The 14,019-nt window shown below is 43.9% G+C and overlaps 1 protein-coding gene across 1 annotated transcript in view; it reads right to left on the reverse strand.

Annotated features, from left to right (window-relative positions):
- Window positions 1–14,019, reverse strand: part of LOC144676068 (cGMP-dependent protein kinase 1-like) — a gene marked incomplete at its 3' end in the record, with an annotated part of 74,108 nt that overhangs the window by 24,056 nt on the left and 36,033 nt on the right. Inside the window, exons 3-4 of the mRNA XM_078536581.1 lie at window positions 5,845–5,958; window positions 94–199 (exon numbers count right to left, since the gene is read on the reverse strand). Of these exons, the coding sequence (XP_078392707.1) occupies window positions 94–199; window positions 5,845–5,958 (220 nt within the window). The remainder of the gene's footprint in view (window positions 1–93; window positions 200–5,844; window positions 5,959–14,019) is intronic.

Genomic DNA, 14,019 nt, shown 5'->3' on the forward strand with positions numbered 1-14,019 from the left:
CTGGTCTTTCTGCTAGGGCTGCAATCAGGACAAGTGCCCGGAATGTGCTGGGCATGTCTCAGGTTTTGCTGAGGCAAAGTTATACCCACTCACCTTCTGAGAAACTCCGTGTGCTCGGCATGTTTTATCAGCCCTGTCCGCATCATAATCGTTTGGAAACATTGTCGGTCGATGGCCCATAGCTTGATGTTGGTGAGGGCTGCAAAGCAAATGCGAAAAAAGAATCTCAAAAGTACGTGGATGCGAATCTGTCATTTCTCCTATAGTGGCGTCCTGCAAACGGCGAGTGAGGGACTGCATTTAAGTTCCATGCCAGTGATTCATATTCATGCTCCCTTTGTGTCAATACAAGCATTTGCATTAAAACACCACCTTTAACATAGCAAAACATTCCCGGGGCACTTCCCAAAACGTGACATTGAGGACATATTAGGCAGATGGCCAAAAGCTTGAACAAAGGGTTCAACAAAGGGTTTTAAGGAAGGAGAAGAGAGAGTTAGGCAGAAAGGTTTAGAGTGGGAAATAGAGAGCTCGGGGCCCAGGCAGCTTTTAGCACAGGTGCCAATGGTTGATCAATTATTAATCAGTGATGCAGAAGATGCCAGAATTGGTGCAGCACAAAGATCTGAGAGGGCTGTGGGGCTTGAGGAGGTCACACAGATAGGGAGAGATGAGACCATGGAGGGATTTGAAATTAAGAGTGAGAGTTTTAAAACTGAGGCATTTTCAGATCCGGAACATAGGTCAGTGGGTGCAGGAGTGATAAGGGTGAGCATGACACGAGTTGGGTGCGAGTTAGGAATGTGCAACAGCGCTTTGGATGACCTTAAGTTTATGGAGAGTGGAAAGTGACCAGGAATGCTTTGGAATAATGAAGTCTAGTGGTAACAAAGGAAATGGATGAGGGCTTCAGCAGCGGATGAGCTGGGGCAGGGGCAGAGCTGGGCATCGGTACATTGAGGCTGATTTTTTTTAAAAAGTGAGAAAAACGGTAAAAGAAAACATGCAAACGTCTCGTGATTTGGTTGAACAATTGTGCCGGTGGAGGGGGAAAGTCAGGTTTAGCCACAGGCAGATGATCATCCTGCTCCAAGTCAGAGTGCCAGAAACGTAAAGTGGAGACCAAAAACGGAAAGCCCAGTCTCTGTTCCTTCTGACATGGGGGCGTAAATTACAAGGTTTTTAATTTATTTTCAACATTCACGTCGTCCCTCTTGCTCCCCAGAGGGTGCAGCCATGCAATTGTTGTCGTTATGGTAACACAAGATGCCAATTCTTGTGTTACCTTAAGCCAGAGGCAGTATGAGTCTCTGTGGAAGGGCCTAATCAGATTCCAAGCCAAACTGATTTGTATTCCTGTTGCTGCTCTGGACTTTGGATGCTTTCTCCACAGAATATCAGGAGCTGCAAGCCAGTCACCAGATAAAGAAAGTGAAAAGAATGCAAGGATTTCCAGTATCCTCATCTGCAAATGGCAAATTAAATTAGATTGTTTACAAATTCTACAGCTCAGATTCATGACTGAGACGAAGTCATATGAAACCCTGTTCAAGATTCGTCCTTGATGAAGCCTAGTGATAACTCTCCACTTTCAGATAAGGACTGACCCATTATGTACATTCAAAGTTGGATGTTTCTACATAACTAATTCACGCATCATCAGCAACCAAGTTTTATTTAAGGGAATTGGTTTGACGCAGGATGTTTTCTGTATTCTTTCAGTCTTCAATTAAAGATAAGCAGATTCAATTTTTTAATATGAGTTTATAGTCTTCCAACTATGATAGGGACAGCATATAGGAACAGGAGGAGGCCATTCAGCCCTTTGAGCCTTTTCCACCATTTAATTCGATCATGGCTGATCTGCATTTTAACTCCATTTACCTGTCTTGATCCTCTAAGCCTTAATATCCTGAACTAACAAAAACCTATCATACATAGAGTTTAAAACACAGAAACAGGCCATTCAGCCCAACCAATCTATTCTGGTGTTTATGCTCCAAATGATCTTCACCCCACCCCTCTACATCTATCCCCTTTTCCCCTCATGTGTTTATCCAGTTTCCCTGCCATTGGCCTCAACTACTCCATCTAGTAGTGAGTTCCACATTCAAACCACTCTCTGGATAAAGACATTTCTCCTGAATTCCGTTTGATTTATTGGTGACCATCTTATATTTATGAGCCTTAGCTTCGGCTTCATCCACAAACAGAATCATCTCCCTGACGTCCACACTAACAAGCTCTTGCACAATCTTAAAGGCCTCTATGAGGTCACACCCTGCAACCTCGAGTCCTTGCTAGCTCTCTGCAACAGCAATTTAGTTAGTCTTAACCCCCCCCTTATCCCTGCAGATTTTTTCCCTTTAGGTGCTCAACCAATTCCATTTTGAAAGCCACTGTTGAACCTGCCTGCGCCAAACTCCCAGGCAGCGCATTCCAGATCCTAACCACTCATTGTTTTAAAAAAAAGAATTTCCTCATATCGCCTTCGGCTCTTTTGACAATCACACCTTAAATTGGTGTCCTCTGATTTTGGATCCTTCCACCAATGGGAACAATTTCTCCCTATCTACTCTCCCCAGGCCTCTCATGATTTTGAACACCTCTATCAAATCTCCCCTCAATCCTCTCTAATGCCTCACATCCTTCCTAAAGTGTGATGCCCAGAACTCTGGACACATTACTCCAATTGTGGCGGAGCCAGTGTTGTATATAGGCTCATTATAACTTTCTTGCTTTTTACTCCTCGCCCTTATTTATAAAGCTCAGAATCACATACGCCTTTTTAACCATTTTCTCAACCAGCTCCTCCAACCTTCAATGATATGTGCACATATACCTTTGCTCATGCACCTCCTTTGTAATTGTATCTTTTATTTTGTATTGTCTCTCCTTGTTCTTCCTCCAAAATTGTTACACTTTATCTGCCACATGTCCACTGATTCCACCAACTTGTCCATATCTTCTTGAAGTCCATCACTATCCTCCTCATAGTTCACAATACATTCAAATTATGTGTCAAGCTGCAAAATTTTGAAATAATGCACACCCAAGTCTACATCATTAATATCCTGCTAGTTTGCACCACATGTTTTGGCGTGAAGAACTTTATTAAGAATTCCTTCTTTGAGGCTTTCAGGCATTGTACAGTCAAGCAAAGATCTTTCCCAGCAATTGAGCGATTGCAAAGCTGAGCGGGTGACTTCAGCAGTGATCTGTTCGATTGACGAAGGCAGCAGACCAAGTAATAACATCAGCCTGTTTTAGTTGGGCGAGTCCTCAGTTTTCTTCTGCTCAGTAACACATTGAATTATCCTTTTACCACATTCACATCGTCTCCTTCAGGGCCCTTTCCTGTTGACCTATTCTACAACCCAATCACAAGGGAGAGTGAGAAACTGCCAAACAAGAGTCAGGACTGGAATTTGGTTGGAGAACTGTCATCTGAAAGCTGCCTGTCATCAATTCTGGCTCCAGCTCCTTCATTTCAAATCATTGAAGGTGGCAAGACGGGTTGAGAGAGCAGCTAATAAAACATACATCATCCTGGCTTTATAAATAGGGGCATAGAGCATAAAAGCAAGGAAGTTACGGTAAACCTGTATAAAACACTGGTTCAGCCTCAACTGAAGTCATAGAGTCATAGAGTTTTCAAAAAGGTATGGGATAATTATCTGAAAAGGACAAATCTGCAGCACTACTGGTAAAATGCAGGGGGTGGGATGAAGTAAGTTGCTCTTGCACAAAGATAGCACAGGTATGATGGGCAGAATGTCCTCCTTCTGAGCTATAATTATTCTCTGATCATGTCCCCTTGTACAACTTGCCTGGATCAACTATCTCTCCATCCCATTGCATGCCAATGTCTGCAGGCCCAATGAAATCAGTTCATAAGCACTAAGCCAGTGGTTTGGGTTAAACATTTATCTGAGAGCCCTTCGTCCATTTAATGAAGGAATCTCAGCATCTGAACTCTACATAATGAGGGAGTCTTAGCACCTGGTTCCATCTAGAGTGAGTCTTGATATCTGGTCTCGATTTAAAATTTGAAGGAGTTGTGTCTGTGTCAGGAACCCATTTTAAATAGGGCTTAACTACCCAAGTGTTGGAGCAGGGGAAGTACTCTCGGTCCTGCAGCTGACACAGAAATGAACCCAACAGCACTAGACAGGTTACTGATAAAAAAGCTTTTCATAATGGCAATAAAATATCCTTACGCTAATGAATCCTCTTTGAAATGAGTCCCAATTTGTGAGATGATATGGTCCTCTTGACTGAACTCCAGTCCCGAACCCTGTTTGACAGGTTCTTGTTGGGAAGATATTCAGACAAAGGGACCCAGTTGGAAGGTAATCCTCAGCCAATAGACTGGCTGTGCACTGCTGGGAATTCTAGATTTTCCTCTTGGAATTTCCACCTTTGCCAGCCCTTGTTTTATTGGTGAATGTGCAGCAGTTTTGCTCTCCACTGGCAATGAAATGTCAGAGAGGAGGTCTTACTGTAAAAGCTGAAAAGGTCAGCAGGCTTTTCAAAGCCTTTGACTGGCGGTGAATGCACCACTTGCGGTTTAACCCCGTGCATCTCCAAAGGGGCAATGTCTGGCGGATTAGAAAATGTTAGTGAGGAGAATTGCAAATGTCAGCCTGTTCAATCAGTTGCTATTAAAGACGTTACATGTAATGGAATATAACTTCCAAAAATTTCCCAGCCCAAACATTCAGTGCTTATCAGCATGTTAAAAGAATTGTTCCCATGGAAACCCACAATGTCTATTTATGGTGAAAGCTTTACGCAAGTGGAGTCTCAGATAAAGTCACACCAGCTTAGAAAAAACTCAGCAGCATTAGGGCCAGGTGCAAGGGGAAAATCCAGCTGCTGGATGTGGTGATGAGGAATAATGAGAGGTACATGGGTTATTCAGTGGGAAAAATATCAGACAGTGAAGAGCGTCTCTCACCATCAGGATTCCCTCTGATGAGAAACTCTTCCAGTGATGTGTTGTATTTCTCTAAAATGACTTAAAATTGATTTTTTTGTGCCCTGCACAAATGGATCATCATTCTCAATCTGTCAACAGGAAGGAAAATGTCAACTGTGGGGCTGCACAATCATTTTTCTCATTGCTGTAGTTGGGACGTCACTGCAAAATAATCCCTGCACCACAGTAACCTGGGACTGCTTGATGCCAAGAGTCAGTTTAATTCTTGGGCATTCCCCAAACCTTCATCCTGATTAGCACATGTCATCTCATTACCACAGCTAAAATGTAGCACTCTCAGGCCAAAAACTGAGGAAAGCTGCTGTGAACAACTGTGCTTTAACATTAAACAGATTCTATCAAGTTACAAACTGGACATCCGAATCTGAGATTGTCATTCAAAATGTTTGATTTAGGATCCTTGGAACATGACTGGACATTTAAATTCTAAAGTAACCAATGAGATTGCTTGTGACTAGAAGCCTTGGCGTGATAAACTAGTCTAGAAAGTCAGTAGTTGATTGGTGGCCTTATGATGAGTATGCCCTTGCAGCCTACTCTTAATCTTCAAATGCTAATGTGGTGCTGCTCGCTAATTATTTCAGTCCAAGTTCCTCTATCCATCTCCTGATGCCCAGTCTCCATCTTCTCTATCCATGGTGACCCTGGCATCCCCATCCACTTAACATTGGTGCCCTATGCACCTTTGCCTTCGGTGCCCTCCGCTTCGTGACCCTGGCTCCTGCAGACACCAACTACTTCATATTCTTCTCATCACTTACAAGTAAGGTCCCTTTGACTACCAATCCTCAGCAGGATGGTTGCTGAAACCCTCACCAACCATTTCCCCAGTTACTACCTACCTTTGACCGTTGCTGTCCTGGTACAGTTGTAGAGGATCGCCAGCTCTCCAAACACTTTGCCTGGCGCCATTGTACAGAGCTTCACATTGTCTTTCGTCACCTCCACCTTTCCCTCTGTGGAGGCAAACAGAGTAGTCACTCACCCACCCGAGACTGACATTCCAGGCAACGTAGGGAAGAGGCAGTTCAAGGAGACCAGACTGCTTTCAGTGCCCAAGACAATAACACTGCAGGTTGGGGGGTGGAAATAGTTATGTTGCAGCAAAGCGGCAACTTGATCTCAGCTTGGAAACTCAGTACAAAATTCAGACACTCAGCTCGTCTCCTCACAGGAACCTATCATCCATTGGGTTTGTCCTTATGTGGACAAACCATACTAGGCATGAACAGCACCACACACACACATATACAGGACCCCTTTTACAAACTCACCCTGCATACTTCAAAAAGCAAAGCACTTTAAGCTACCCTCCTTCCTTCCCCTAGCTCACAAAGCCAAACTCCTAGGCTCCCCCATGCCCTAGTCCTGAACATGCTTTATTCTCTCCTATTTTCCCTCATGCCCTCCCCAGCTCACCTTGCCCATGAGACCCACATCCTGCTCCCTCCACCCAAAACTGCTGACCACCCAACTTCCCTTCCTGGCTCCTTTGTTAGCTGATATTGTTTGCGGTTCTTGCTCAGGATCTGTCCCTCTTTCCTTTAAATCTGTTGTCATCACCTCTCTCCTCAAAATAAAAAATCATTGACCCCCCCTTCGTCCTTGCAAACTACCGCCCCATCCCGTCCTCTCCAAAGTCCCTGAATGTGTTTTCGCCACCCAAATCCATCGTCATCCATGTTCTGAATCCTTCCAATTAGGTTTCTGCCCTGGCCACAGTACTGAAACGGCTCTCATCAAATTAACAATGACATCCTATGTAACTGTGACAAAGGTAAACTATCCCTCCTCATCCTTCTTGACCTGTCTGAAGCCTTTAACTCGGCTGATCACACCATCCTCCTCCAATGCCTCTCCACTGTCTTCCAGCTGGTTGGGACTGCTCTCCCCTGGTTCCATTCTCAGCTAATCATAGCCAGAGAATCACTTGCAATGGCTTCTCTTCCTGCTCCCTCACTGTTACCTCTGGAGTCCTCCAAGGATTTATCCTTAGCCTCCCTCCTATTTCTCATCTATATGCTGCCTCTTAGCAACATCATCCGAAACTCAGCGTCAGTTTTCATATGTATTCTGACAACACCTAGCTCTACCTCACTGTCACCTCTCTCTTGGCTCCTCCACTATTGTTAAATTATCAGACTGCTTATCCGACATCCCTTATGGATGAGCAGAAATTTCCTCCAATTAAATATTGGGAGGGTTGAAGCCACTGTCTTCAGTTTCCACTAGCAAACTCTGTTCCCTAGCAACTGGCCTCTATCCCTCTCCCTGGCAACCATCTGCCGCTGAACCAGACTGTCTGAAATCTTGGGGTCACGTTTGACCCTGAGGTGAGGTAACGACCTCATATCCGCACCATCACTATAGCAGCCTACTGCCACCTCTGTGACATTGCCCGATTCTGCCATGTCTCAGCTCACCCAATGCTGAAGCCCTCTTTTGTCCTTTATTTTACCTCGACTTGACTATTCAAACAATCCTGGTTGGACTTCCACTTTCTACCCTTTGAAAACCTGATTTCATCCAAAACTTAGCTGCTCATGCCCTAACTTGCATCAAGCCCTGTTCACCCATCACCCCTCCACTCACTGACTTATAATGAACTCCTGGTTAAGCAATGCCTGGGTTTTACATTTCTCATCCTTGTTTGCAAATTCCTCCCTATCGCTGTAATCTTCTCCAGCCCCACACCCTCAGGGATGTTTCTGCTCTTCTAATTCCAGCCATTTGGGCAGCTCTGATTTTAATCATTCCGCCATCGGTGGCTGTGCCTTTTGTGTCCCAATCTCTGAAATACCCTCCCTGCACCTCTCCACCTCACTTTGCTCCTCAAAATCAACCTCTTTGACCAAGCTTTTGATCATCTGGCCTAATATTTCCTTATACAGCTCAATGTCTTATTTTGCTCCATCACACCTTGGGACGTTAAAGGTGCTATATAAATAGTTGTTGTAGTGAGTAAAATAGGGGCAGAATCAAGTACGTTCAGTAACATTAAAAACAAAATATGTCTCATCCTTCTGCGGCCACATGCAGCGTGAAGAAGAATGAAACTAAGCTGTCAGGCGCTTCTCCACAAAGACTGTGTGAGAAGAGAGAGGCCGTCACAAACAGCTGCAACCTGGACTCCCACACCATACATTTGAACTGCAAGAGTCCAGTGCCTGCGAGCTCCCATCCTCGTCACACTCCGAGAGTGTAAAGAGTGCTCCTAAATACAAATCAGCACAGCTCTGAAGGAGGGTCATAAGGACTCGAAATGTTAATTTTGTTTGTCTCTCCACAGATGCTGTCAGACCCGCTTAGTTTTTCCAGCATTTTCTGTTTTTGCTACAATCAGCGCGACCTGTGAAGACAGCTTTCTCCCTGCATGGAAGCTGCTGACTCAGAGCAACACTGCCATCTCCAAGGTGGCTTAACCAATTGGCGCAGTCTGCAACAAGAGCACAGGTGTCTGCCTGCTCTCCGCTAATCTTATCTGGGGGATTGCTGGGCTGGGGTGACTCCGAATACTCTTGGCTCTGGATGCTGCAGTCCTCGCCTCAGGAGTGCGCTTTACCTGCCTTCTTCAGCGGCTATCACTCCCGGCTGCAGTCACAGGGAATTGTTTTAAAAGCTAGAAACAGTGGAGGTCAAAGAGGCTTGGGGGTTTCAAGTCAATAGATCATTAAAGTAACATGCACAGGTACAGAAAAGGCTAATGGAATGCTGGACTTCATATCTAGAGGGCTAGAATACAAAGCGGGTGAGGGAAGGGGTTGAAGTCAAAGCCCTGGTTAGATCACACCTGGAGTAATGTGTGCAGATCAGGGAACCACACCTTAGAAAGGATATACTAGCCTTGGAAGGAATATAGATTTACCAGAATGATACCTGGACTCTTATGTTTAAGTTACAAGGGCAGAGTGAACAGATTAGGCCTGAACAGAACAGAATAGGCTATTCCCTAGAATTTTGAAGGTCAAGGGGTGATTTGGTTGAATTTTTCAAGATATTAAGTTGAACAGATGGGGTAGATGAACTATTTCCGCTGGTTGGGGAGCGTAGGACCAGGAGTGGTCAAAAAATTAGAACCAGGCCTTTCAGGAGTTAAATTGGGAAACACTCCTACACCCAAAGGGTGGTAGAAATTTGGAACTCTCTTCTACAAATGGCAATTGATGCTCAGTAATTTGTTAATTTTAAAACTGAGAATGATGATAACTTTGGCTAACAAAAATCTAAGGGATATGGGGCAAAGTTGGGTATATGGAGTTGGATCACAGATCAGCCACAATCTGGTTGAATGGCGGAACAGACTTGAGGGGCAAAGTAAATAGTCTCCTCTGGTTTCGATGTTCCTGTAAGAGCTGCACAGGCCTGGAATGGCACAAATCCTAGTGAGGATATAGCAGGAAGACCTGCAGGGAACAAAAGTGGAAAGATCAGAGCAGGATAGATGATAGGGACAGGGAATTAAGGAAACGTTCAAACAAATTACTCCCTGAGGGGAGACTTGCTGAATCTCCACAAAATAAAGCTAACATTATGATCCACATTTCCACCTCTGCCCAGTTGTCCTGGCCAGATAGCACCTATGCCCTGTAATTCATTAAAGAACCTCAAGGCGAAATTCTGAGCTATTTTTCTCCCATAGGACAGATTCTCCATCACCAAAAGATCAAGTATCTTCTCTGCATTATTCGGAGAGAGTTTTTGTAGCTTATTGTACCCCCAGAATTTTGGCCAATGCTGCAGATCTCCTTTGCTGAACAGCAAAATAATGAGGAACAAAACCTAGACATAACTGGACTTCCAGGTGAGGTATCTGTTTCAGAATGAAGTGGTCATCTTCTGTAGCAGAAAAAGCCATTTCTGATTTGCCTCCTTGAGCTTGCCATGGCACACAGTGAGATCGAGATCAGATGATGTCATCTTCATTGCTTGCCAAAATCATTTCTCACGTCTCTTGAGATTCTTTGGCATATGGTAAGCTGGGCATTGGCACAACTGCAAAACACCTCAGAACTATAAAACCATTTTAAACCTCATCATGTGGCTGACAATCTCATCAGCCAGCAAGGCTACTTGTTCATCTACAGTGTTACCAGCGTGCCTTTCTCTTAATAATAGGGCATCCCTTGTCAAATGGCTTAATATCCACCTGCACCTCCTCTTCTGTACTGACCACAATTCTTTTCATTAAATTTAAATGTAAAGAATCCCACGAGAGGCGGTGCCGAGAACTGAGAAATCTTCACGTCAAGTCAGAGGAGCGATTCATTTGAAAAACAACCCGTGCTCTTAGATTAGGAGCTTAGCATACTCACCAATAACCTTGCAAAGAACATAAGAAATTGGAGTTGGAGGAGATCATTCGCCTCCCCCCACCCACCAACAAAACCTGCTCTGTCATTCAATAAGATCAGGGTTGATCTTTTACGTCAACTGTATCTGCACTATCCCCATACCCTTCTAATTCCCAAACATTTATCGACCTCGATCTTTAACATACTCAACCACTCTCTGGCGTAGACAATTCCCAAAGATTCACAAATCTCTGAGTAAAGAAATTTCTCCTCACCTCAGTCTTAACAGGCCGACCACTTATTTTGAGTCTGTGACCCCGTGTTCCAGATTCCCCAACAAGTGGGAATGCTTGTGAGTTTCCATGCAATTTTTTTTAAAACTATCAGCGTTGTGAGGTTTATGGTATGTGGATGTGTACATGTTTAGTAGCAGTGTCAGGCTAGACGGTGAATGTGCACTTGTTTAGGCCAAGCATGGCGAGACTGCCTAAGTGTTTACAAGGAGCAGCGAGACACAAAGCTCTTCAGTCTGAGTGACAGGCAAGCAAAGGATTGATGCATCACGTTTCATTCAGTTAGTCTGACTGGGTACTGCACATTAAATCCATTCTGACTGGGGAAGGGACAGGCTCTGGTGACAAATGTACTGGCCCGTCCTGTAATCACAGTCTAATTGGATTTAAAATAGGTCAATCTGAATTTCAGCTCATCAGGGAGCAGCCAACAGCCTTGCAGACAGAACCATTACCCTTTTCACATTTCCCTGGCGCCTAATCCTATTTCTTGTTTTGATTGCTAACAGGTGCCATGTGAATTTGAGAGAGAGAGAGCGCGCTTCAAGACCAACAGACTTGGGAAGAAAACAGAAAACATTCCGTAAATCAACACAAAGTCAGGCAAATCACTCATTTAATTGCGTGCTGAATGGGACAAAGCAACAGAGATGATAGAGGGCCTAATGTCCAGCACTTGGTGATGGCACACGAGTACCAATTAAAGGAAAATAAAATTTTGCAGCTTCAGCCACCGTGACAATATTTAACGTAAAGATAAAATAAAGATACCGGTCTCATCAGTAAACGTGTCACCCCCATGTAATGAGGCCTTGTTTAACTGTAGGTCTGTGCCACTCTTAGCTGGTGAATGTTGGGTGATGGCAGAAGCAGGGCAGGCTGTAAAGCTGCCACCCACAGCACAGGGCCCCAGTCAGTCAGGCCCTTCAGAAAATTTGAAATGGGAAAAAAAGAGACTTTTTAATTTATTCACTCGCAGGCTGTTGGTGTCGCTAGCAAGGCCTACATTTCCCTAGCCCATCCCTAACTGAGAAGATGGTGGTGACAACTTTCTAGGCCATTTCAGAGAGCAGTTGAAAGTCAACCACATTACTGTGGGTCTGCAGCCACAGTTAGGCCAGAGTGGATAAGGACAGCAGGTTTCCTTTCCTAATGGGCCTTAGTGCATCAGATGGGGTCTTAAAGACAATCTGCTAAGTACATTGTAAGTACCATTATTCATGCTAGCTTTTTATTCCAGATTTAAATCCCCCAGCTGGAAATCTGAATTTGAACTCAGGTCTCTGATTATTAGCCCAGGCCCCTGGCCCGGTAACGTAACCATTCCTACTATTCCCATACTTGGGTGGGCTAATAATTGTGAAAGCTTGGGTGCTGGAAAGATGAGTTATCAATTGTAGAGTTAAGAACTTGGAAGGCAGGCCATCAGTGAGAGAGATGAGTTTCAGTAGGATAACTAGCATGTAGTATAAAAGGGTTCAGAATAGCAAGGGTTAATATGGACTGGAGAACATACCACCCACAGTATGAGGTAGAGGATCATATGATAGTGGGCTGAGTACAGAAGATGTATAGCAGAAGTCAGCATTGAGATAGTACCTAGTCAGGACTATACCCTGGAGATGTATACAGTTATATGTTACCAATAAACACTTATTGTTGAACCACTCAAGCTTCCAGAGCCCTTAGTGAAACACCAAACAAACCCTTACGACATGGTGACAACAAATGAACAAACCCAGAACCAAAAAAGCTGGAGTAGGACCCCAGAATCTCAAGGCATGAAAAACTAAAGCAGCTGAACTTCTGACCTGCGAGAAATGCATCTATATCGAAGATGCAGCTGGAAATTGTCTAAAAAAAAAATCTCCATTGCTAGATCTGATCAAGCGCAGAGTCAAGGGATCTAGCCAGATCACAAAAGGCTGTGCAAAATTCCAAAAAGAAAAAAATGGCTGAAGGGCAGAAGAAGAATCCACTGTGCAGATGAGAAGTCTAACCTGATTGAATGCAGAGTCAAAAGGCCTAGCCGGATCACAAAAAAGGTGATCAAAATTCAGTAAGGATGCTAATTAGGCAGAGCATACCGATTGTTTAACCAGCGCAGCTGGAAGAACACTGCAGCTGTGTCCTGAGTCGGTGCCATACCTCGTGGCAGCCAAGCTCCAATGAATGAAAAAAAGTTTATAAAACAGCAGCCAGAACCCAAAATTGCCTTCCTATCGGGTTTTTATGCTTAGAAAACCCATTTGCTGGCCCAAACTGCTGAATTTGATCATTTCCTGCAGAATTGATTCATTTAAGGAATCGACCTCTTGACTGCAAAACACGACAAGCCTGGGAAGAAGCATTGAAAGAACAGTGACTGCAGTGCCATCTTTAAAAGTGAAACACCATTTAAATCTGTACTCCCCTGCTATGAGAAGCAGCCAGGGATAATAAATTAAAACTGCAATTTGAAAATGGTTGGACATTGGATGAAAACTTGGAAAAACATTAAATTTCCAAAGATATATATGAGGAAATGGAAAGCAGATTTATTAATGCCGTGCATGAAGAGGATGAGCGCATGGAAAAAGTGATGAGGAAGTATGCAGAGGTCGAACTGCAAAGTAAAAGACTGCAGGAAGAAAAGGGAAAAATGAAGAATTCTTGTGTACTGGAGCAACAAGAAGTAGAAAACTTACAGCTCCAATTCGATAGTCAGAGAAAGGATTCTGTACCACTTTTGCAGTATTGCCAATTGAAAGAGAAGATGGACATGGATGTTGTTAGGCTAAAGAACCAGCTGAATGGAAAACAGGGGGACTTGAAAGGAAAAGCCGTAGAACTTTCCAAGCCGTGAGCGGATAGTGAAGCCATGAGTAGCACAATTACAGAACTGAAACAATTTAAGATTTTGCCAGAGGTAGACCTGGACAGTAAAATCAAAGTGAAGGACAAAGACAAAGCTCTGCTGCAGGCGGAGAATGAAAAAAACAGAAATAAAATTGGAAATCCAATGCTGAAGATCAAGGAAGCAGAAGGAAAAACACAGGATGCCTCAAACTTACTGAGAATCATTGAGTTGTTGAAAAATGACATGGCTGAAATGGAAATCAAGAACCTAGATTGTCAAGAAAAAGTTGAACAGTTGCAAAGAGAAATTAGAAGTTCTCACAAAGGAGTGTGAAGAAATAGCAGAAACAAAATTTTAAAATGTGATCTTGAAGGATAGCACAGAGGAATTAGGCTCTGCTAAGGAAAAACTGTTCAGTGCAAAGAACCAGCCTTTACGTACGGAAGATGAGTTTGCTAATGAAAAATTAGAACTTGATGAACTTCTAGTATTCGAACTAGGAGCAGGAGCAGGAGTAGGCCATTCTGCCCTTCACGTCTGCTCCGCCATTCACTCAGATCGTGGCTGATCTGATTGTAACCTCCCGCCTATCTC

The sequence above is a fragment of the Cetorhinus maximus genome, unplaced genomic scaffold, assembly GCF_964194155.1.
Source record: "Cetorhinus maximus unplaced genomic scaffold, sCetMax3.hap1.1 HAP1_SCAFFOLD_1335, whole genome shotgun sequence".
Classification (NCBI taxonomy): Eukaryota; Metazoa; Chordata; class Chondrichthyes; order Lamniformes; family Cetorhinidae; genus Cetorhinus; species Cetorhinus maximus.